At 26.1% G+C, this 27,534-nt stretch overlaps 1 protein-coding gene across 1 annotated transcript in view; it reads right to left on the reverse strand.

Annotated features, from left to right (window-relative positions):
- Positions 1-737: 737 nt before the first annotated feature.
- LOC129609249 (uncharacterized) overlaps positions 738-27,534 on the reverse strand; it is a 41,888-nt gene continuing 15,091 nt past the window's right edge. The window contains exons 2-3 of the mRNA XM_055521180.1: positions 3,849-4,673; positions 738-856 (exon numbers count right to left, since the gene is read on the reverse strand). Of these exons, the coding sequence (XP_055377155.1) occupies positions 738-856; positions 3,849-4,554 (825 nt within the window). The 5' untranslated portion in view covers positions 4,555-4,673. The remainder of the gene's footprint in view (positions 857-3,848; positions 4,674-27,534) is intronic.

A 27,534-nucleotide genomic window follows, 5' to 3' on the forward strand; every position in this document is an offset into this window, starting at 1 on the left:
GTTCCTTCTAAATTTTATTTAGCTATTAGTTAAAAAGTTTTAGAGTTTTTGAATATTTTTTAAAGAAACCCTTTGTATAGTTTTCAACGTTTTTATAACGATATTCGGCATATTTGGAGAAATTTTTTAAATCCCTATTAATATCTGATCTTGCTGTTAAGTTTTATTTTTCTTTACGAAATAATTATTGGTTTTTTATTCCCGGATTTTCCAATAAAGTCATTTGAAAAAAAAAAATAAAAAATTAATACCAAAATAGCGTAATAAAAATAGGATTACCATAAGTACATCAACATAAAAATTTAATTTTCAATTTAGATGTTGTTAAAAAAAAATACAAGCTATAGAGCCGTTTTTGTAAACTTTTCTAGGCTAAGTCAAATATAATTGTTTTAAGGATAAAATAAAGTTTAAAATAAAAAAAAAAAAAAAAAAAATCTGATCTTGCTAGATCAACTTAGAATTCTGTCCTGAGGAAGCATATACGTATATAATATGTACTTCTTAGGGTCCCAAATGTTCCATTTTCGGCGTTCGTAGCAAATTGTGTATATCGCCTGTATAGGAAGTTCGACACTCGATGATATTCCTGAAGCAGATTGATAAAATGAACCAATCTTTGACATTAATGATAAACGATTAGAAGGGAAATTTTAATAAGCTTTCAAATGAGTAGACCAAATTGGATTTTCCTGCAATATTTCTTTTCTCTCAAGTTATGGTAACTCATATTTCAACTATGAGTTACCATAACTTGAGAAGCGGGCCCGAAAAAGAAAATGTCCTCCGGTGTATTTTGTTTGCCTGGACGCATTCCATTTCCCTGTTTTTGGAGTATGACTGAGTTTTGGGCACCCTGTATAATATAAAGGCGAAAAAAAAAATATTTTTTAATTTTTATGAGTACATGAACTGCTCTGGTCAAAGAGACCTACATATTTTTGATTGAAATCAAAGTTTTTTAATTAATTTTCAAAACTATTGACAGTGATAAATTGTGCTATTGTCACAGTTTTTCCTGAACTTTAAACTGAATTATACTTCATATCAAATTTAAAGTAAAATGTTTGATTTAGGATCAACTATCAAAGATTGCGAAGTTCTTGTTAAAATATAATAATTTTAAAATTTAAATTTTGCAAAAAAAAAGTGTAAAAAAATTACAATAATTTTAATAATCTTAAATATAATTACATATTACATTTGTTGAGGTTATTATATTGCCAAACATTTAAATGCTATGAAATATTTGACTTAATAATTCAGTATATATTTTTATAAAAATTTTTAACAATGGTAACAATTTTACTAGTTTAGTTGAATATAATCTATTGGGAGAAGCAAATATAAAAATATTATACATATATTTTTAGCACACTATGTACATTTAACATGTACAAAAATCATCAAATTCCAAAAAGGTTAATGGTTCATTGCATATTTTTTGTATACAGTCGTTGAAAATTGGCTCTTAATCGATTGTGGAAATATATTTTATAATCTACATCACATAATATATATTATTATATAATATATGTATGTTAATTCTATGTACATATAAAGAAATGACTATAAATAATCTGCAGTTTTTTTTAGATCTACATAAATGTATCTGCTTACATACCTTAAAAATATATAAATACTTTATTAAATTATTTTAATTTTGTAATTTTTTGTAATGTTTTCAAATAAAATGATTTCTAAAGAGCGGTTTTCCTTAAAATTTGTTAATATAAGAGTTAGTATATATAAATTTTTATACACTAACTCTTATAACATTATAGTTCAATATTTTATTACATTTAGATCAAAATTGCTTAAATTATTTTTACGTTAAAATGTTTATCGTATTCTAACATAATGCCATTCTTTATTTGTTTCTCACAGAAATTTAAATGGATTTTAATTCAGAATGTTATAAAAACCAAAAATATTTCTGTAAATTGTGAATTATATATATATAGCTACTTCTCAGGTGGTAAAAAGTACGGGTACTTCTAGAAGGGCTAGAGACATGGGACAAAAGGCATTAGGTAGAATTTTGCCTCTAGGGTCCCAGAAAAATCTGACATTGGAACTTTTTAGCCCCGAAATAGCTCTATTTTAAGATTTTCTGAAAAAATTTTTGTATAACAAAAGCACGTTTTTCTTTTATACTTTTTATAATTAGAAACACAAACCACGAAATAAATGATACGTTTTACGTTATTTTTATTATTAGAAACACAAACCGAGAAATAAATAATATTTGAAAATATAATGATCTCACATATTTTTGTTGCGGATAAACGAATTAATTTTAACGTAAATAAATGTCAGCTTTTATCAGACATCAGATGTTTTGTGACATCTGAATATTAATATTTCATTTGTTATTGTTTGAACATTACGTTTCGTCAGCAAGCTTTAAAAAAATATATGTACATACAGAATATATGTATGTACGTATGTAGTTAGAATTTTATTTTTATTGTTCCAAACGGAAAACTGTAAAATGCTAAATTTTAATACATTTATATATACATACATATATTTGAATAAAATTATTATTTTGTTTTTGCCTAAACCTTTTCTTTATTTAAAAAAATTACATTCATATGTATATATATATATTTGAATACAATTATTATTTTATTTTAACCTAAACCTTTTCTTTATTTGAGAAATTTATTTCTATATGTTCACCCGCAGTTTTAAAAAAACTAGGTATACATTCATAATAACGTGTGTTTGTGTTAATAATTTTATTTATAATTTTTCCAACAGCAAAATTTTGTTCGTACATACGTTCATATGTTGGAACGAAAAATTTTAAAATCTTCAATTCTAATCCATTCATATATACATACATACACACATGTATTCATATATACATTCATACACATATTTTTACATACATAAATTTTTATTTTGTTTTTGACTAAACCTTTTCTTTATATTTAAAATTCAATCCTATATGTTTACCCACAGTTTAAAAAAAACAGGTATCCATTCATAATTATGTATATTTGCATTTATAATTTTATTTATAATTTTTCCAACAGCAAAATTTCAAAATTTTCGATTCTAATACATTCATATGTACATACGTTCATATGTTGGAACGAAAAATTTCAAAATCTTCAATTCTAATCCATTCATATATACATACACACATATATTCATATATACATACTTACATATATTTTTACATACATAAATTATTATTTTGTTTTTGACTAAACCTTTTCTTTATTTGAGAAATTAATTTTTGTAAGTTTACCCCCATGATATAATAATTATGCGTTTAAAATTTATTTCTATATATTCTACAGTTTTGAATATTATTAAATTCATATAGAAAGCTTAAAAAAAATTACTCAGTAAGCTTTAAAAAAAATATACATACTACATACATATTTATGTACTTAAAATTTTTGCGAATTTTTCCAAACTATTATAAGAATATTTTTTTGGAAATTTTCTTTAAACTTTTATATAACATTTATCAGTTATATATTAAAAAAAAATAAAACACAAAATTTAAACAAAATAAAAAAAAAAATTTTTAAAATAATCCAAAAAAAGAAAAATACAACATCCAGGCAAGCATTGATCCAATAACCTTCTGGCTATGAGACTACCACGCTAACCACTAGGCTACGCAGTACCTTGAATTTCCCTTAATAATTCTATATTTTATTCATATATCGTATAACTCATCAAAAACCATCATATTTTACATTATATATATATAGCTACTTCTCAGGTGGTAAAAAGTACGGGTACTTCTAGAAGGGCTAGAGACATGGGACAAAAGGCATTAGGTAGAATTTTGCCTCTAGGGTCCCAGAAAAAGCAAGAAGAGCTTTCTGATATAATTTCTTTTTCTTCCAAATTACATCTGTATTGAATGGGATGTTGTGTATTTAAATTTATTTGTTCACTATAACTGGTTAAAGAATTATCATTGTATTCACGTTCTTCTTGAACCGAAGAATTACTTAAGCAGCCGGATATTACTTCTTCACCTTTCGAATTAGAACTGGATGTCAAGTGACGTTGTGTATTTAAATTTGTTGGTCCATTATAACTGGTTAAAGAATTATTTTTGCTTTCATGTTTTTCTTGAATCGAAGAATTAGCAAATGACGTTTGAAAGCTGGGTTGCATCTCGTGTTGCGTATTAAAATTTAATTGTTCATTATAACTGATTAAAGAATTATCATAGTTTTCATGTTCTTCTTGAACCGAAGAATTACTTGAACTTCCGAACATTACTTCTTCACTTTTCCAATTAAACCTGGATTTCAGCTGACATTGTATACTTAAATGTGATGGTTCACTATGACAGTTTAAAGAATTATTATTGGCTTCATGTTTCCTTGGAACATGTGAGTTTTTAGATTTTACATCTTCGTTTTCCGAATCAGAATTGGGTTTAACCTGATATTGTGCGGTAAGATTTTGTGTTATGATTGAAGTTGTGGAAAAATCGAAGTCCAATGATTCGTGTGTTTTAAAATACCTTTGCTCAAAATCATCATATGTTATTGCTTCATCTATGGAATCCATAATGAAATTCCATCTCACGTTATGCTTTTAAATTTATTGGTTCATCATGACAGGTTGTAGAATTATGTTAACTCAAATTTTTTGAATTTTTTTTAAAATTTTGGAAGAAAACGATAAATCTAGAAAGATATATAAAAAAAAATATTATAAATTTTAAACAAGAATAATGATGGGCTAAAATTTAAACGGTACAGTTCTGTTGCCAAAAGTAGATAAATTGTTGTTAAAATGAAAAATTTTATTTAAAAATGTGTAGACAAGATACATTAGTTTGAATATTTTTCTAATTATCAAAAATAACAGCTTGCAAAATTTAAATTTTCGGATATTATGAAAATGAAATGGCATTTTTAGAGAATTTTTTTGCATACAGTACTTCTAATGAACCCTTCCCAATTTACCCATAAATTATGTTAAAAATATGTATGCATTTTCACATTTGCATATTTTCAAAATAAAAATCTATTTCAAATAAACCCCTGTATATTAAATTGGTTTAATAGGTAGTTATTCCATTTCAACCTTTTTCGAGACAGAGAAATTCTATGAAAATAAAAGAATGAATGTCTGAAGCATATTTTAAAAATAATTCAAAAATATATTGAGGTAGGTTTAGCAGATTTTCACCAATGTATCAGCAGCACGAACCATATTTAATTTCGATTCAATTGAATCAGTAGTTTTGGAGTAGCTATACCATTGTTTTTGTCTATGATCTTAGAGATTGTACATGTAACTTGCACTTATCATATTTTATACTTAACTAATTAAGTAGTATAAGGTCGCTGTTCGAAATAAATTTGCTATTTTAGTTCTATAAATTCTTACAATAGCTGCTATAGTATAACTTTAAGAAATCCAAGTCGTACTTAAAAATTTCTTCGTAAATTTTATATGCTATAGTTTGCTTATTTAGTAAGAAATACCATAAATTATTTACTTTAATTTTTCATAATAAATTACAAGATTTTTACAAATATTTTACAAAACTTGAAATATGTGTAACAATTTTTAAACTGACAGTGTGAATAATTCTGTCATTTGTCGCTTGATTTTTTTTTTAATTAATTTCAAATTACACAATTTATAGAATGAGAAAAAATGCATAAAAATAGGAATAGGAGCATTTGGTTTCGCTTTGTTTTATTTAATCATCAAAAATCAATTTCTGTATAGTGTAAAAAAATAAATTCAAAATTTATACGAATCTGTCATTGTCACTTCAAAATATTTAGAACATTTTTTTTTTGACAAAATTCTGCAAATTCAAGTTTTTTTGTTTTTTTTCTTTTGCTATAAACATAGCAAAAACATAGTAAATTTTCTATAAACATAGTAATTTTATACAACATGTATGATTGTGTACATGTATACATACATATATGATTCTCCAATATAACCGTAGAGTAATAGACAAATGTTCGACAGTTGTGTCAACTTAATTAAATCCAAAAAATAACTATTTTTAGAATTTGGTTTAATTTTTTTCCTGTTTTTTTTTTTTATTTTTTATAAATAAAATAGTGTTTAACTATTGTGAAGAGAATTATAGCTATACTCTGCTCCTATAAATGGACTTTTCTTGACAATCAGAAACATTTTATCATGATGTACACATATGTGTGCACATACGATTGTATTTTGTAAATTTTTTGTTTTGTACTGATCAGGGATAGCATCAGCTGTAGGTACGCTTTTTCAATACCATCTCTTTTTACTAAACTCATTATCTTGTTCTCCTTTAACTTCATTCGAAAGTATGGTATGAATTGTAGTGAAAAAGTTTCAAACAAGTTGTTTTTACGGATATCAAGAAGTAAAAAGGTTAATATTGGTCTGTTCCTTCTAAATTTTATTTAGCTATTAGTTAAAAAGTTTTAGAGTTTTTGAATATTTTTTAAAGAAACCCTTTGTATAGTTTTCAACGTTTTTATAACGATATTCGGCATATTTGGAGAAATTTTTTAAATCCCTATTAATATCTGATCTTGCTGTTAAGTTTTATTTTTCTTTACGAAATAATTATTGGTTTTTTATTCCCGGATTTTCCAATAAAGTCATTTGAAAAAAAAAAATAAAAAATTAATACCAAAATAGCGTAATAAAAATAGGATTACCATAAGTACATCAACATAAAAATTTAATTTTCAATTTAGATGTTGTTAAAAAAAAATACAAGCTATAGAGCCGTTTTTGTAAACTTTTCTAGGCTAAGTCAAATATAATTGTTTTAAGGATAAAATAAAGTTTAAAATAAAAAAAAAAAAAAAAAAAAATCTGATCTTGCTAGATCAACTTAGAATTCTGTCCTGAGGAAGCATATACGTATATAATATGTACTTCTTAGGGTCCCAAATGTTCCATTTTCGGCGTTCGTAGCAAATTGTGTATATCGCCTGTATAGGAAGTTCGACACTCGATGATATTCCTGAAGCAGATTGATAAAATGAACCAATCTTTGACATTAATGATAAACGATTAGAAGGGAAATTTTAATAAGCTTTCAAATGAGTAGACCAAATTGGATTTTCCTGCAATATTTCTTTTCTCTCAAGTTATGGTAACTCATATTTCAACTATGAGTTACCATAACTTGAGAAGCGGGCCCGAAAAAGAAAATGTCCTCCGGTGTATTTTGTTTGCCTGGACGCATTCCATTTCCCTGTTTTTGGAGTATGACTGAGTTTTGGGCACCCTGTATAATATAAAGGCGAAAAAAAAAATATTTTTTAATTTTTATGAGTACATGAACTGCTCTGGTCAAAGAGACCTACATATTTTTGATTGAAATCAAAGTTTTTTAATTAATTTTCAAAACTATTGACAGTGATAAATTGTGCTATTGTCACAGTTTTTCCTGAACTTTAAACTGAATTATACTTCATATCAAATTTAAAGTAAAATGTTTGATTTAGGATCAACTATCAAAGATTGCGAAGTTCTTGTTAAAATATAATAATTTTAAAATTTAAATTTTGCAAAAAAAAAGTGTAAAAAAATTACAATAATTTTAATAATCTTAAATATAATTACATATTACATTTGTTGAGGTTATTATATTGCCAAACATTTAAATGCTATGAAATATTTGACTTAATAATTCAGTATATATTTTTATAAAAATTTTTAACAATGGTAACAATTTTACTAGTTTAGTTGAATATAATCTATTGGGAGAAGCAAATATAAAAATATTATACATATATTTTTAGCACACTATGTACATTTAACATGTACAAAAATCATCAAATTCCAAAAAGGTTAATGGTTCATTGCATATTTTTTGTATACAGTCGTTGAAAATTGGCTCTTAATCGATTGTGGAAATATATTTTATAATCTACATCACATAATATATATTATTATATAATATATGTATGTTAATTCTATGTACATATAAAGAAATGACTATAAATAATCTGCAGTTTTTTTTAGATCTACATAAATGTATCTGCTTACATACCTTAAAAATATATAAATACTTTATTAAATTATTTTAATTTTGTAATTTTTTGTAATGTTTTCAAATAAAATGATTTCTAAAGAGCGGTTTTCCTTAAAATTTGTTAATATAAGAGTTAGTATATATAAATTTTTATACACTAACTCTTATAACATTATAGTTCAATATTTTATTACATTTAGATCAAAATTGCTTAAATTATTTTTACGTTAAAATGTTTATCGTATTCTAACATAATGCCATTCTTTATTTGTTTCTCACAGAAATTTAAATGGATTTTAATTCAGAATGTTATAAAAACCAAAAATATTTCTGTAAATTGTGAATTATATATATATAGCTACTTCTCAGGTGGTAAAAAGTACGGGTACTTCTAGAAGGGCTAGAGACATGGGACAAAAGGCATTAGGTAGAATTTTGCCTCTAGGGTCCCAGAAAAATCTGACATTGGAACTTTTTAGCCCCGAAATAGCTCTATTTTAAGATTTTCTGAAAAAATTTTTGTATAACAAAAGCACGTTTTTCTTTTATACTTTTTATAATTAGAAACACAAACCACGAAATAAATGATACGTTTTACGTTATTTTTATTATTAGAAACACAAACCGAGAAATAAATAATATTTGAAAATATAATGATCTCACATATTTTTGTTGCGGATAAACGAATTAATTTTAACGTAAATAAATGTCAGCTTTTATCAGACATCAGATGTTTTGTGACATCTGAATATTAATATTTCATTTGTTATTGTTTGAACATTACGTTTCGTCAGCAAGCTTTAAAAAAATATATGTACATACAGAATATATGTATGTACGTATGTAGTTAGAATTTTATTTTTATTGTTCCAAACGGAAAACTGTAAAATGCTAAATTTTAATACATTTATATATACATACATATATTTGAATAAAATTATTATTTTGTTTTTGCCTAAACCTTTTCTTTATTTAAAAAAATTACATTCATATGTATATATATATATTTGAATACAATTATTATTTTATTTTAACCTAAACCTTTTCTTTATTTGAGAAATTTATTTCTATATGTTCACCCGCAGTTTTAAAAAAACTAGGTATACATTCATAATAACGTGTGTTTGTGTTAATAATTTTATTTATAATTTTTCCAACAGCAAAATTTTGTTCGTACATACGTTCATATGTTGGAACGAAAAATTTTAAAATCTTCAATTCTAATCCATTCATATATACATACATACACACATGTATTCATATATACATTCATACACATATTTTTACATACATAAATTTTTATTTTGTTTTTGACTAAACCTTTTCTTTATATTTAAAATTCAATCCTATATGTTTACCCACAGTTTAAAAAAAACAGGTATCCATTCATAATTATGTATATTTGCATTTATAATTTTATTTATAATTTTTCCAACAGCAAAATTTCAAAATTTTCGATTCTAATACATTCATATGTACATACGTTCATATGTTGGAACGAAAAATTTCAAAATCTTCAATTCTAATCCATTCATATATACATACACACATATATTCATATATACATACTTACATATATTTTTACATACATAAATTATTATTTTGTTTTTGACTAAACCTTTTCTTTATTTGAGAAATTAATTTTTGTAAGTTTACCCCCATGATATAATAATTATGCGTTTAAAATTTATTTCTATATATTCTACAGTTTTGAATATTATTAAATTCATATAGAAAGCTTAAAAAAAATTACTCAGTAAGCTTTAAAAAAAATATACATACTACATACATATTTATGTACTTAAAATTTTTGCGAATTTTTCCAAACTATTATAAGAATATTTTTTTGGAAATTTTCTTTAAACTTTTATATAACATTTATCAGTTATATATTAAAAAAAAATAAAACACAAAATTTAAACAAAATAAAAAAAAAAATTTTTAAAATAATCCAAAAAAAGAAAAATACAACATCCAGGCAAGCATTGATCCAATAACCTTCTGGCTATGAGACTACCACGCTAACCACTAGGCTACGCAGTACCTTGAATTTCCCTTAATAATTCTATATTTTATTCATATATCGTATAACTCATCAAAAACCATCATATTTTACATTATATATATATAGCTACTTCTCAGGTGGTAAAAAGTACGGGTACTTCTAGAAGGGCTAGAGACATGGGACAAAAGGCATTAGGTAGAATTTTGCCTCTAGGGTCCCAGAAAAAGCAAGATAGTTTGCTTATTTAGTAAGAAATACCATAAATTATTTACTTTAATTTTTCATAATAAATTACAAGATTTTTACAAATATTTTACAAAACTTGAAATATGTGTAACAATTTTTAAACTGACAGTGTGAATAATTCTGTCATTTGTCGCTTGATTTTTTTTTTAATTAATTTCAAATTACACAATTTATAGAATGAGAAAAAATGCATAAAAATAGGAATAGGAGCATTTGGTTTCGCTTTGTTTTATTTAATCATCAAAAATCAATTTCTGTATAGTGTAAAAAAATAAATTCAAAATTTATACGAATCTGTCATTGTCACTTCAAAATATTTAGAACATTTTTTTTTTGACAAAATTCTGCAAATTCAAGTTTTTTTGTTTTTTTTCTTTTGCTATAAACATAGCAAAAACATAGTAAATTTTCTATAAACATAGTAATTTTATACAACATGTATGATTGTGTACATGTATACATACATATATGATTCTCCAATATAACCGTAGAGTAATAGACAAATGTTCGACAGTTGTGTCAACTTAATTAAATCCAAAAAATAACTATTTTTAGAATTTGGTTTAATTTTTTTCCTGTTTTTTTTTTTTATTTTTTATAAATAAAATAGTGTTTAACTATTGTGAAGAGAATTATAGCTATACTCTGCTCCTATAAATGGACTTTTCTTGACAATCAGAAACATTTTATCATGATGTACACATATGTGTGCACATACGATTGTATTTTGTAAATTTTTTGTTTTGTACTGATCAGGGATAGCATCAGCTGTAGGTACGCTTTTTCAATACCATCTCTTTTTACTAAACTCATTATCTTGTTCTCCTTTAACTTCATTCGAAAGTATGGTATGAATTGTAGTGAAAAAGTTTCAAACAAGTTGTTTTTACGGATATCAAGAAGTAAAAAGGTTAATATTGGTCTGTTCCTTCTAAATTTTATTTAGCTATTAGTTAAAAAGTTTTAGAGTTTTTGAATATTTTTTAAAGAAACCCTTTGTATAGTTTTCAACGTTTTTATAACGATATTCGGCATATTTGGAGAAATTTTTTAAATCCCTATTAATATCTGATCTTGCTGTTAAGTTTTATTTTTCTTTACGAAATAATTATTGGTTTTTTATTCCCGGATTTTCCAATAAAGTCATTTGAAAAAAAAAAATAAAAAATTAATACCAAAATAGCGTAATAAAAATAGGATTACCATAAGTACATCAACATAAAAATTTAATTTTCAATTTAGATGTTGTTAAAAAAAAATACAAGCTATAGAGCCGTTTTTGTAAACTTTTCTAGGCTAAGTCAAATATAATTGTTTTAAGGATAAAATAAAGTTTAAAATAAAAAAAAAAAAAAAAAAAAATCTGATCTTGCTAGATCAACTTAGAATTCTGTCCTGAGGAAGCATATACGTATATAATATGTACTTCTTAGGGTCCCAAATGTTCCATTTTCGGCGTTCGTAGCAAATTGTGTATATCGCCTGTATAGGAAGTTCGACACTCGATGATATTCCTGAAGCAGATTGATAAAATGAACCAATCTTTGACATTAATGATAAACGATTAGAAGGGAAATTTTAATAAGCTTTCAAATGAGTAGACCAAATTGGATTTTCCTGCAATATTTCTTTTCTCTCAAGTTATGGTAACTCATATTTCAACTATGAGTTACCATAACTTGAGAAGCGGGCCCGAAAAAGAAAATGTCCTCCGGTGTATTTTGTTTGCCTGGACGCATTCCATTTCCCTGTTTTTGGAGTATGACTGAGTTTTGGGCACCCTGTATAATATAAAGGCGAAAAAAAAAATATTTTTTAATTTTTATGAGTACATGAACTGCTCTGGTCAAAGAGACCTACATATTTTTGATTGAAATCAAAGTTTTTTAATTAATTTTCAAAACTATTGACAGTGATAAATTGTGCTATTGTCACAGTTTTTCCTGAACTTTAAACTGAATTATACTTCATATCAAATTTAAAGTAAAATGTTTGATTTAGGATCAACTATCAAAGATTGCGAAGTTCTTGTTAAAATATAATAATTTTAAAATTTAAATTTTGCAAAAAAAAAGTGTAAAAAAATTACAATAATTTTAATAATCTTAAATATAATTACATATTACATTTGTTGAGGTTATTATATTGCCAAACATTTAAATGCTATGAAATATTTGACTTAATAATTCAGTATATATTTTTATAAAAATTTTTAACAATGGTAACAATTTTACTAGTTTAGTTGAATATAATCTATTGGGAGAAGCAAATATAAAAATATTATACATATATTTTTAGCACACTATGTACATTTAACATGTACAAAAATCATCAAATTCCAAAAAGGTTAATGGTTCATTGCATATTTTTTGTATACAGTCGTTGAAAATTGGCTCTTAATCGATTGTGGAAATATATTTTATAATCTACATCACATAATATATATTATTATATAATATATGTATGTTAATTCTATGTACATATAAAGAAATGACTATAAATAATCTGCAGTTTTTTTTAGATCTACATAAATGTATCTGCTTACATACCTTAAAAATATATAAATACTTTATTAAATTATTTTAATTTTGTAATTTTTTGTAATGTTTTCAAATAAAATGATTTCTAAAGAGCGGTTTTCCTTAAAATTTGTTAATATAAGAGTTAGTATATATAAATTTTTATACACTAACTCTTATAACATTATAGTTCAATATTTTATTACATTTAGATCAAAATTGCTTAAATTATTTTTACGTTAAAATGTTTATCGTATTCTAACATAATGCCATTCTTTATTTGTTTCTCACAGAAATTTAAATGGATTTTAATTCAGAATGTTATAAAAACCAAAAATATTTCTGTAAATTGTGAATTATATATATATAGCTACTTCTCAGGTGGTAAAAAGTACGGGTACTTCTAGAAGGGCTAGAGACATGGGACAAAAGGCATTAGGTAGAATTTTGCCTCTAGGGTCCCAGAAAAATCTGACATTGGAACTTTTTAGCCCCGAAATAGCTCTATTTTAAGATTTTCTGAAAAAATTTTTGTATAACAAAAGCACGTTTTTCTTTTATACTTTTTATAATTAGAAACACAAACCACGAAATAAATGATACGTTTTACGTTATTTTTATTATTAGAAACACAAACCGAGAAATAAATAATATTTGAAAATATAATGATCTCACATATTTTTGTTGCGGATAAACGAATTAATTTTAACGTAAATAAATGTCAGCTTTTATCAGACATCAGATGTTTTGTGACATCTGAATATTAATATTTCATTTGTTATTGTTTGAACATTACGTTTCGTCAGCAAGCTTTAAAAAAATATATGTACATACAGAATATATGTATGTACGTATGTAGTTAGAATTTTATTTTTATTGTTCCAAACGGAAAACTGTAAAATGCTAAATTTTAATACATTTATATATACATACATATATTTGAATAAAATTATTATTTTGTTTTTGCCTAAACCTTTTCTTTATTTAAAAAAATTACATTCATATGTATATATATATATTTGAATACAATTATTATTTTATTTTAACCTAAACCTTTTCTTTATTTGAGAAATTTATTTCTATATGTTCACCCGCAGTTTTAAAAAAACTAGGTATACATTCATAATAACGTGTGTTTGTGTTAATAATTTTATTTATAATTTTTCCAACAGCAAAATTTTGTTCGTACATACGTTCATATGTTGGAACGAAAAATTTTAAAATCTTCAATTCTAATCCATTCATATATACATACATACACACATGTATTCATATATACATTCATACACATATTTTTACATACATAAATTTTTATTTTGTTTTTGACTAAACCTTTTCTTTATATTTAAAATTCAATCCTATATGTTTACCCACAGTTTAAAAAAAACAGGTATCCATTCATAATTATGTATATTTGCATTTATAATTTTATTTATAATTTTTCCAACAGCAAAATTTCAAAATTTTCGATTCTAATACATTCATATGTACATACGTTCATATGTTGGAACGAAAAATTTCAAAATCTTCAATTCTAATCCATTCATATATACATACACACATATATTCATATATACATACTTACATATATTTTTACATACATAAATTATTATTTTGTTTTTGACTAAACCTTTTCTTTATTTGAGAAATTAATTTTTGTAAGTTTACCCCCATGATATAATAATTATGCGTTTAAAATTTATTTCTATATATTCTACAGTTTTGAATATTATTAAATTCATATAGAAAGCTTAAAAAAAATTACTCAGTAAGCTTTAAAAAAAATATACATACTACATACATATTTATGTACTTAAAATTTTTGCGAATTTTTCCAAACTATTATAAGAATATTTTTTTGGAAATTTTCTTTAAACTTTTATATAACATTTATCAGTTATATATTAAAAAAAAATAAAACACAAAATTTAAACAAAATAAAAAAAAAAATTTTTAAAATAATCCAAAAAAAGAAAAATACAACATCCAGGCAAGCATTGATCCAATAACCTTCTGGCTATGAGACTACCACGCTAACCACTAGGCTACGCAGTACCTTGAATTTCCCTTAATAATTCTATATTTTATTCATATATCGTATAACTCATCAAAAACCATCATATTTTACATTATATATATATAGCTACTTCTCAGGTGGTAAAAAGTACGGGTACTTCTAGAAGGGCTAGAGACATGGGACAAAAGGCATTAGGTAGAATTTTGCCTCTAGGGTCCCAGAAAAAGCAAGAATTCCACCCGCCCTCCCCCTTCACCCCCTCCCAAGATGTTTTGTAACCGTTTTTTACAAAATGGTTTAACATCCTGTAGGGGTAATTTTTTACTTACTTTTGGAAGTATTAATATTGTATATAAATTCATTTTTGGAAGTGTGAGTTATAACAAAAAATGAAAACTTTCTTAAGAAAATTGTTTTAATAAAATCTACATTGTTTTATAATAAGTGTGTACATATGAATTTAGTTGTGCATTCTTTTCGGGATCTGTTGCAACATGTATTAGAAAGCAAAACATAAGTTTACATTAAACTCCTTGACAATATATTTTTAGGGTAAAATTTTATAAGAAAATGTTATTCTATTGCATTAAACTTTTTACAAGTAGGGTAAAATTTTTAGAACGGAAACTCGCTGATATTGATTTGGTAAGGGTGAAGGTTTTTTAATTTTATTTTAAAAAAAAATAAAATTATCAATAAAAAAAGTTGATCTGGCAAATCGCATTTTGCAGGGTTCGAACCTGAGACTTTTCGCATAGAAATCGTATGCAATACGTATTACCCTATATACGTTAGTATTGGTGTTAACTCATTCTACAGTCACGCGTTTTATTCGCATGTATTATAAACTCCAAATACATACGTGCATGAATTGTAGTTTATAATTAACAATAATTTATGGCTAAAAGTGTTTATTGTAGAAGGTATTTTACGATTTTATGCGACATAACTCAAAGTGAAGTTTTAAAATAAATTACTCAAAAGGTATTAAATTTCAAAGGAACTAATTATTTGTTTAATTATGTATTTTTGGGTAATTATTTCTCAGAACTTTTTTATTTTAAGTTTTAAGTTTTATCTTATTATTTATCAGGAAAAAACATATCTATATGTATATTATGGGTGTGTTTTTGAAGAAATAAAGTAAACTTAAAATATCTCAGCCACAGAATGGAACACAATTTCAAAACTACAGGCATCATACTTGGAAGGCTTGCAATGCAAGCACACACGACTAGTTAATATATAAAATGAAACTGAAATTTTGTAATTCTAATAATTTAAAGATGGAAGAAAATTAAATTGAATAAAATCAAAAAGGAAAATTAATTGGCCAGGAAAATTTTAAATTATTTAATTAAAGTCAAAAATAATTGATATTTTTTTATTAAAGTTTTTACGGGCTTTAATTTGAATTACTTTCTGATGAATTTGTTTATAGTGAACATTTTTAGTTGCTATAGTGAAAAAAAATTTTTTTTGTTGCTAACAAATTTCTTAATCCTCATAAGAGTTTGTACAATATAGAAATATTTCTTTATAAATTCAAATATGAATGAGTATATGAAAAATTTAATAAGTTTTATTGGTAAACGCAATTTCCTATTGTTCATATAAGTACACGAAATTAATTAAGATTCCTAAAAGTTGGTTTATTAAATTTTGTTTAGTTTTTCATAAAAATTAAGTTTTTAATGAAATTTAAAGTAAGAATTACAATTGTATATAGCTAAAAAATATGGAAATGTCAATAATTTAAAAAGAAAAATCATTATTAATATACATAAAGAGCCTGTCTTATAATTAGATATATGTAGGTAACATAGCATAGGACAAAATAATAATTTTATAATATTTATGATTATTATACAGTTTGGGTTGTCTCGAACACCTAAAGTAAAAAAGTGAGAAAGATTTAAGGTTACGAAGGAACCAAAGCATAATTTCGTTTTCAAATATTCTTAGAAAGCTAATTTAAATAACCAAAGTTACATTCTTGTAGTGGCTCGGGGCGAATTCCCTTATTTGCAGATTGTTGCTTCACATCTACATGCCAAGGATTTTTTGTCTAATGGGAGCTTAGTATTTAATAAACGGACTCTAGTACCAAGCATCCTACAGTTTTAATTAGCTTTTCTATGATATGTAGGGTTCTGTCATGAGTGACTACACTTTTCTGCAATACTACTGTGAACAGAGACAATTCCGGCTTGGGAGGTCTACAAAAAACGGAGTTTCGCCTTTATATTAACTTTTCTCTATAACATTTTCCGCCCTCTTCTGCCGTGGGGCGTAAGCTTGCTTATTGACTTCTGGAGGAATGCAGTCTTAACAGCTGGGTCACGAAGCTGTGTCCGTGAGTTGTTTCTTCGATCACGTCCGCCAATGTCCGCCTCAACGTTGTTGAAGATGAATAGAAATCGGATTAGCGCTGTTGCGGATTTCTTTACTTTACTTACAGTAAAATATCACCTGTAAAAGTTGAGAAAATTAGGGTCCCGCTTATGCAAATTTTGTAGGGACAGAACAGAGAGTGACAGAACCGCGCAACACATACCTAGCGGCTGTCAGATGTGACAGGCTGTTAGATACCGCAACTGTTTTGAATGGGATTTTTTAAGAATTCGGGAAATGCAATTCAATTCTCTTAGGGATATCTTCAGCTTTGTATTTGGAACTTCAGCTTTGTATTCAGCGAACGCCTGTGGTAGTCTAGATGGAATGCCCTTTTGTCCTAAATTGGTTCCCCCGAAATCTATAAAATTTCCAGAGTAGTTCTTAAATGACACGCATTTTTGCATGGACATCCTTTTACACAGGAATCATTTTTAAAAAGTCAAATATTGTAACTTTATGCAAATATTGATTTGAACTGAACTACCATACGATATTCCTTAATTCGTGAAAATTTTATAAAAAAAACATTTAAATATTTTTAAAAGCATATTTAACTTTCGTTTTTTGTTTTTGAAAATCCATTTTAATGAAATCGAACCGTACTCATTGTCAAATAATATTTATGTAAAACAATATATGAGACGTAATTTATTATGTCGGACTTACCATTTACATTAACGAACCACAATATGATAAAATCTTTTAAGTTTATTTTTAGTGCAATGCGAAATTTTATATGCTAGCCTGCAAATAAAATTATGATGTCAGGAATAAATTCTGTGGCATAAAAATTACGAGTAAGACGCAAACTTCGCAAACTTTTAAGATCCACATTGTAAAGTGTAAAAGTTCGTTATATAAACTGTAATGAAAGTATTTTAAGATTTGAATGTCACAAATTGTCTTTCTATATCAAAATTTTTTCTCATTAAAACTACAACACTTTTATGTTTTAGTAAAATAAATCATTTTAATTTAACTAATCCGTACAAATATGTAGACATTTGGTCACTTTAATTATGTATTTCAAAAGAATAATATAGAATTGGTATGAACTTCTACTGGTTGTTTGACGACCATGTCAGCCGCATTAGGTTAGATTAGGTTAGGTTGCACGGCCCAGATGACCTCCGCCGCATTTTGTCGTTCCCCAAGCACTATATCGTCCGCCCTCCTCAGCTGATGCTTGTTTTTTCTGAGGTCATCCTTGTTTGCGTTCCAATCAGATGATGCGCTGCTGAACTTTGCTCTGTTGAATTGATTTCTGCATTTTTTCCGAAGAGCATTCAACTCATCGGACCACCATTGTGGCTTTCTTTTGCCTCTCAACCGAGTTAGTAGACACGCCACCCTAGACGCGTCATTTATGGCCCCGGTAAGCGTGTAGACCATACTATACAGGCCCCCACTCGTCCCAGGATCGTTTGTTTTCAGGCCTCATCTGGGGAAGCAGTCCGAGACTCCTCGACCCTACTCAGCTCCTACACCACGGCAAGGTAGATAATCCCGTAGAAGATGTCAGCTCCATTACTTATTTAAAATATTATCACATTTTTTTTCCATGTTAGAATATGTGCGTTACGTTATATATATATTTTATGTATACTACTTGTAAATCGTGGGAATTATTAAATTAATGTTTTTGTAATATGATTTTAAACGTTAATAACTTTTTATTACATTATTTATGCGATTATTGAGTCAACTATAAATGAAAAAAAAAATAGTTTCTCCAATTTATATATAAAATTTACAATTAAATTTTTTTTTCTTATTATTTAATCAATTATAACGCATTAAATATTTTTATTTTATGTTTTTTCGATTTAAAAATTATTTTATTATAAAGTTAATTATTATGCCATTTAAAATAAAAATTTTAATTAATTGCATATTTATTTAATAAATTGAATGTGTATATGCTTGTGTAATGATAGTATGTGTTCAAAATAATATTTACCACTGAAATTCAATTTAGAGATTAAGTGGCTATTAAAATTAAATTGAAATCAAAATTTTTGATATATCCAATTATTTAAAATTCATTTTTAAGAGTATTTTAAGAGTAAACTGTATAAATTTTTGATTAATATAACCATTTTGATTAACCCTTCTGTCTATACCTACATACCCGGGTATGTTTACAAAGTTTGGTTGTTAATAACTTTACCGTTATGCAACCAAATGAATTTAAATTTCATGAATTCTCAAATTGGACAATTATTTGTGAATTTTTTGCAATATTAGGAAAAAAATGTTTCCCCAAGTCATAGGATATGCCTTAAAAAAAAAATTGTCGTAGTATCAACACCTAACATACCCGGGTATGTACATATGTTTTGTATGAAATATAAGGTTTTTTTTTTACATTACTTTCGAAATAAAAAATATAAATTGCAGTAACGAAAAATATTTTTATTTCTTAAAAAATTTTTTTTTTTCATTTTTATAAAAAAATATTAAAAAACATAAATTATATCCAGTGCATAAACAATAGCAAAAAAATAAAACAATAACAAAAAGAAATGGTTGATTCAGTCTTATTTCTACAGAATATAATAGATTATTTGCATGAAATACATTTATGAATTACGACACTGTGATCATTGCAAACTGGCCGCTCACATTCTACACATGACTTTCTTGTTGGTCGACGTCTTTTCTCCGCCAATGAGCTGCAAAAGAAACAGTTGCCCACAATTATTTTTCTTCCACTATTATCTCTTTCCGGAACATCGACTGATTGCTCTGGTGTCTGAACATTTATTGGTTCACCTAACACTGCTTCTATAGCAATTTTGCTAGTAAAATTTCGAAACACATTTGAATTTTTCGATCTATTGGTTACTTCTGGAAGTGCCAATTGTCGCCCCAAATCATATAAAAATTTTCGACGACTATTTGTTTGTCGTTTTATATCTGGGTTGTTTTCGCTATAGATTATGTAAGCAGCAAGTGCACAAACATCTACAATATTATAAAACAAAGCCAGTGGGTATCTCCGAGTTTGACGTTTTGTAGTGTATTCACTCAGCATTTGATCCATTGTGTCAACGCCGCCTTTTCGTTTGTTATAATATAAAATAATTTCAGGTTTATTTTTTGGGCCACATACCGTTGGTGTACTATGCAAACTGCTGAGTAACATTACATTTTTCTTCTTTTTCGGTACATATGAGCACAGGGTGAAAAATATCAACAAAAATATAATGGGGATTCCCCGAAAAGAAGCTATGTTTTTGTAACAATTGTGAATAATAAAGAATTATATTTAAGTGATAATTGCGAATAAACAGACATGTCATAAATTTCCGGAAGGTGGCTAATTTTAAAATGCTATGAAAGATATGTCAATAAATATACATGCGTAATTCTAAATTCATATAAAATGTATTGCATACCGGGGTATGTTAGGTGTTGACGGAACGTATATATTTTAGGTATAGACAGAAGGGTTAAAGTAACCAGGTCCCCGATTTACGTCCTAGATGCGTTCCAAAATTTGGGGTCGTTAAACGAAAAGACTTACGTCTCGAAAAATTTAAAAAAAAATATTCCAATTACATATAAAACATAATATATATTTTGTAGTAGATTGTAAATTTTTAGAGGGAACCGAGCTAGGAATATCCCCCCCGGCGCCGCTGCCATTCACGACTTATTGTAGCCTCCCCACGCCCCTACCTATCATATCACCACTCCAAGTATGAAGGCGGAGATATCGCCAAGGTAGTTGGACAACAGTTCCCGAACGCGTAGGACAGTCTGTCCAAAATAATTGCGACGCCGGAAAGTCAGTACCGGGCAGTCGCAAAGGATATGTACGGCGGTCTCGTTACTACCATCACAAAATCTCCACAGGAGCTCGATTTCCCCAGCTTATGCAGATGATTATGTAGTATATATTCACATTAAAATCATAATTAAAAAAAAATAGCCTCATGATAATTCATCGAAATTTCATAACTTAGTGAGATAGAAAAAAAAATAAAAAATTAATGAACGCAAATCAGAAAAAAGGCTTTAAACAGAACATTTTAGAGGCAAACAAAAAAAGTCGTAAACGAAAAGTTCTTTAAAAAAGCGTCGTAAACAGGGGCCCGGGTGTATATGTATGTAAATATATATGAATTAATATAAAGTGATTGTTGTTATTATTATTATAGTTAAGAAAAAATTATTATTGAATAACAAATTTTAAAATTATGATTTTTTTAGCAAATTTGATTTTGATATCGAAACATTTCAATTATATTTTTCAATTAAATTTTAATTTATTAAAATTATTATAAATATAAATTCACACATCGCACATTCGCGAAAACAATCACATAAGTCAAAATGCAGAGTCATTGCCTGTGAATTACTATTAAAATTGAATATAATATAAAGCTTAATATAATATAATATAATTATATTATATTAAAGCTTTTCTGTAGCAAAACAATGCAGAAAATTTGTTCTGATACTTGTAGAATAGTTCTATAACAATGCTTTTTAGCCTTCGATAGTAATTTACACTCGGCTACAAATACTTTAAATTCAGGAAGGCGAAGTTATATTATTGAGTTGTGTCGTTCTTCTTCCCAATGTGCAGCATGTCTTTTATTATCTATTTGGTTATTATAAAACAATAAGGTAAATTTAATAATTACAATATTTATTCACAAAGATTGCTTATTTTTAGTGATCGCATATTTCACCACAGCAGCTGTAGGTTTTGTGTTGTACTAACTTTGAATGGTTGAATTATTTACAATATTATTTATGAATAACTTTAATCGGCTATTAAACATGGTTTTTGTCATAACTACGTTATTAATACCATATATCTTATGTATATATCTGCATCTATATTATATGTTTTTACAAATAAATAATTGTAATGTTTAAGATTATTCTTAGAACAGAACTTAGATAAAAGCTTTTTAAAGAAAGGGATGACATATAACAAAGGTATAATTATCGACTTTTAAATGTGAATTTATTTTTAATTTAAATCTAATGGGATAAACACAAGAATTGGCGAATTTAATTAAATTTGTAAGAATATGAAAAGGCGAATAGTTTTCGTTTTTTCTGATTTTTAAATTTGGCTAATAACTTTTAAAGTCTTTAATGATTAACGCAGAAATTCTATAGTATATCCCGCCGACTATAAATCGTATATTTGTCCTAAAGTTCTCAGTATAAACACTTGAAGCGTAATTTGCTTCAAATTTTAAAATTCAAATTTTTAAATTACAAAAGAATAAGATATGTGCTCAGTCGTCTTATATTTTTAATTGTCATTTCAGAATATCCATAAACTGCTTGCATTTAGTCCGAATTTGTGTAAATGATAAGCTGAACTTTAATCAATTTTCTTTCCTATATACTATAGAGTATAAAAGTCATTCGTCCTTCTGAAAGAATAATAAGAAATGAAGGGTTTTGCCCTCTCTATTTTTATAGCATTCAGTTATAGCATTCCCGTTAAAGATATTTGGTTTGTTGATCATTACCGATCGCATTGCAGATAGGTTATGTGATGGTAACAAATTTTGCATATCGAGTTTTCGGTCGGTCTGTCTGTCTATGTGGCACGTGTGTATCTCAAGTTCGGCTGAATCGATTTTAATAAAATTTTATATGTGAGTTTGTTTGGCCATGTCACGGATTGGTCTACTTTTTGAATATATCAGGCCTTGGGAACTGGACTTTTTTACGGGCCAATTTTAGATTTTTGCCCATTTAAAAAGAAAAAATCAATTTCCTGGAAATTTAATATTTAAATTTGGAGTGGTAAAACAATGAACATATAAATTTTTTGGAAAGATCAGGGTTCGGAAACTAAAATAGGGCCGATTTTAAATTTTTTACCATATCTACGGAACGGATTGATGGCATTTCAAAGCATGGCACAAAGCGAAACTCTACTAAGAGCCAAATTTACATTTTTCTAGATATGCCAACTAAAATCTAACGCAATAAAAATTGGAAAGAAGTATTTAAAAGGCATTTTTATAATCTTCTGTAACACTTTTACGTAACTAGACAATACGCTCTGCGTCGGTCATGTGCTGATAACATTCGATTTTTTTTGTAATATATGAATATCCGTATTTATAGCTGAAGTTATATTAGCAAATATGTAATGAAAATAAAAGGAAAATATTTGTGTAAAACTTGTTTACGTTGAATTTTCAACTAAACATTCCAAATATTCTGTAAAATATTGTATATGTATACATATTATATAACATCTCTTTCACTTATAAAAACCATTTGGTTATCTGATTTAGCACCTGCCAGTATTCATTAGTGGAAGCACATATTGGTACATAATATGCTTGCTATGATTTTATTAAATTTAAAAAAAAGACACGCATGTATCCTTAAAACTATTTTAATTTTTCTTTCGAATAATTTATTATACTACATTCAGGTTCTTAATTTTTATTATAAAATATAATTAATTAGGTACTTGTATGTACATATGTGTACATATACATATGTGCACTTTCGTAGCAAGAGTTCCAGAATTCTTAAAAATATAAAAATATTAAATAAAAAAATGTTGACTACAATACCGAAAATCAAGTTTTTTTGCTGAATGTGATATAAAAGGAGAGATTAAAGTATTTGAATAAAAACATTTTTACTTAAATATTTTACTGGTACAACGTTGTATGTTGTCTGATTTGTATTTTACATACGTGTATCGAATATTCATACACATAAATAGTTCTCAAACGATGCAAATCAAAAATATTAAATATTGAGTTATTAATGTATAAATAATTTTGTTTTTATTTATACATCACAGTGGGTTAGGTTTATAGTTTAGGAAGGTATACATAGGTTAAAATGATACGCTGAATTTACAAAAGCTCTCTACCAGTAGAAAAACCATCCTGTTGAATCGGTGAAGGTTCCTGGTTTTTTGCACTTGCCAGTTTAGTAGTCCGGTAGAAGAAATACTATACTTTGCTAAAGCAGGAGGCCAGGGAACTGATAGACGGAAGTACTAGAAATTTAGTCTTTGAGTTTTATTTGCTATCAGTACTAATTGACAATCTCTAAATTCACATTTTTCTACCATTGACTAAAAGCTTACTAACATCCTTAAAATTTGCTTTGTGGAACGTTTTCATCAGCCTTTTTTTTTGGATTTAATATGATAGTACATTAAACTTTTATATGAACTGTGAAATCAGTTCTGCTTTGCCCAAAAAGTTTTTTTCAATTACATTATATTAGAAATCAATGTCTAATATTACATATGTATATATATATATATTTTTCGATTTTAAACTTGTTCACTAAATAAGAAAAATCAAAACGAATATTAATACAGTTGGATCAAACCAATGATGGTTCGTAAAATAGCACTTTTCCATGTACATACTAAATTATTAAAATTACTTTTATTTATATGCGAATATATTTCAAAGATTGCACATATTTAGGATTAACTAAAAATGAAATTGAAAAAGCCGTATAACATAGTACCCTAATAAGAGGGTTGATTGCATGATTTACGAAAAATAATTATATTTTTTGATGGCATGGCATTTATCATTTACCTTTCTGTATTTATGGAAATTTGGAAAAACTTGCATTTTCGGTAATATATGGTGCCAAAAATTCAAATTTTCAAAATTTCAAAAGGCGATAACTTGAGAAGGGATAGAGATGAAAAAAAAATTTTCTCTAACGAAGTAAACTGTTTACTATTATCTAAAAGTTCCTAAAATTTCAGACTTCTAAACTGATGGTGTAGAAGAAAACCGATATCAATTATCGAAATTCGAAAAAAACCGGGTTTTAGATAACGTATAATTTTAACAGGATAGGTTAAAATTTTCTTCTACGAAAATAACTTTCAAGTAAAAATCTATGTACATATGACATGTCAGTTTTCTGCCTTTAAGAGTGTAAAAGTTTTGTATACGGGTCCATAAACGGACGGATAGAGTGAAACTAATAAGCACTTTTTTTCAAGCTCTTTTTGGAAATGTGCTAAAAACTCTTAAAAGGATTTAAGCATTCAAATGCAGTCCAATTTATGGTATACATACATACATATGCAATATAAATACTTTTTAACATATTTATGATAATTAAAATTTACAAATAAACTAATAGAAAAGCAAGAAAAATGGCAAGTCTGGTTTTAAAAAGATTATTTATATATGTACATATGTAGAAGTTTGTGTCTATCGTAAACAGTTAAGCTTGTTTTATTTGTTGCAGTTACAGATAAGAAAAAAAAATTGAACAGAATTTGTTTTAAAAATTTAAAAAAAAATTATTTCGTAATGATTTAGTGTCCCAAAAATTATATTAACTATAAAAATAAATTTAGTACTTGTTTGATTCTGCCACAATGTCAAAAAATTCTGATGATTTATTTTCTATATAATATTTGGGGACCACCACATTTTTTTAAGACCACATTGAATACAATAAGAGGACTTTATTCTGATGGTACGATGGGAAGCGTACAAATACGCCATTTTTAAAAAAAATGTCTTTATGTTTTTTTGTCAGTTTGTCTTTGAAATCGTGTATCTTAATTTCAGCTGAATTTCGAATTTCAATAAAATTTTATATTTCAGTTTACATTGGCCTATACAAATAAAACTCAAATACAAAACTTTGGACAATTTTTTAATTTTCAGATCACTTTCTCAGGTATCATTTTAGACGAAATTCAGAAAAGCGTGACATAATATGTTTAAAAATTATTCTTATGAGATACAAAATTTTCAGATTTTGAATTACTAACGTACTTAACTTGTATGTAAGGTTTTATGTTAATGAAATTATTATTTAAACAAAAAAATTCATTTGCTTAAAATAAAATGAAATTTTAATAAGTTTTTTTGCATAATTGAAGCCAAAATAATATTTAATTTCGCTATATAAATTTAATATTGAAAATTCGCACAACAAGGAATAATCAAGTAATAATTACAATATGCTAGAATTACCATAATTTTATATTTCAAATAGCTAGTCTCTTATATTTTATATTTACTTACTTCCTTTTGTGCCAATATAGTATTCGTTAACGAGGCGACTATTAGACTTCATTTAATCTTTATAATTCAAAATCTAAAAATTTAAAGATTTCTTTAATAAGTTTAAAAAGTTAATTAGAAATTTTTTGAATTTTTAAATAAATTTTTAGATTTCAAATATAATACAAGATAATTCCAATTTTAATTTTACAAATTTAATTGAATTTAAAAGAAAAATAAAAAAACTTTTAAATTTTTAATTTTTTTTTGTATTGCTGAAATTGTAGCTTTTATTTATTTTATTTCTTTTTACCTTATTTGCATTGAAAAAAATTTTTGCCTATCTTTTCCTCTTTAAAAGTTATAGCCGCTCAAAGTTCTAAAAGCGACATTTTTTGTTTATATTTTTTTCAACGAGACCAAAAACTTTTTTGTACCGCAACTGGCATATTTGAGCATGTAAATGACAGAATGGGCAGCGTTGATATTACTTCTTATTTTACACGGCAATATACATGAATCTGAACTTTTAGTGCTTTTAATTTAACTAATTTGTTAAATAAACTGTTTTTCCGTCTTCGTCCTCAAAATTCGAAAAATTTGAATTTTCGACATCTTATATTTCAGAAAACTTAAGGTTTTCCAAGTTTGCCTAAATACAGGATAAAATTATATATCTTAACTAATGCAATTAACCCTTGAATTTGACTATTATGTCACATCCTAAATATGTGGAAGTATTTGAAATATTTTGCTATATAATGTAATAGATTCTGTTTAATAGCAGTATTTTGACTTATTGAAAGGAAAAGTACTACTTTACAGATCATTGCTTTGACCCAATTTTGTTTTTTATTTTTCTTACAAATTTAATTAAAAGTTGAAAAAGCATTCATTCTTGTTATTTTAAGACATTTTTGTTTCATTACTTGAAATTAATTTTAAATTTTCGTATAAACTCCTAATTAGACCTTTAATTTTTTTTAGTTTTTTTGAATATAAAACTTAACATATGGATTATTGTATATTCATATACATATATATGCGTACTTTTTGATGACTTAATTAAATTGTGTTGATTTACCATTTTAATTCAAAAAAATACAAACATTCAGTTAAAATTAATTAGCTAAGAATGTGTTTAAAAAAAGAGAATTCTTGAATATAGAAAAATTTGTATAGCAAAACATATTTGTAGCATTGTCCAATAAAGGGAACAAATTAAAATAAAAAAAATCTGATGTAGTTAGCACATAGCCGAACGCAATGTGTATTGTCTAGTTAAGTGAGAGTGTTACAGAATATTGTGAAAACGCCTGTTAAATACTTCTTTCCAATTTCTG

This window comes from Condylostylus longicornis, unplaced genomic scaffold (assembly GCF_029603195.1).
Source record: "Condylostylus longicornis isolate FDR11 unplaced genomic scaffold, ASM2960319v2 ptg000038l, whole genome shotgun sequence".
NCBI classification, from domain to species: Eukaryota; Metazoa; Arthropoda; class Insecta; order Diptera; family Dolichopodidae; genus Condylostylus; species Condylostylus longicornis.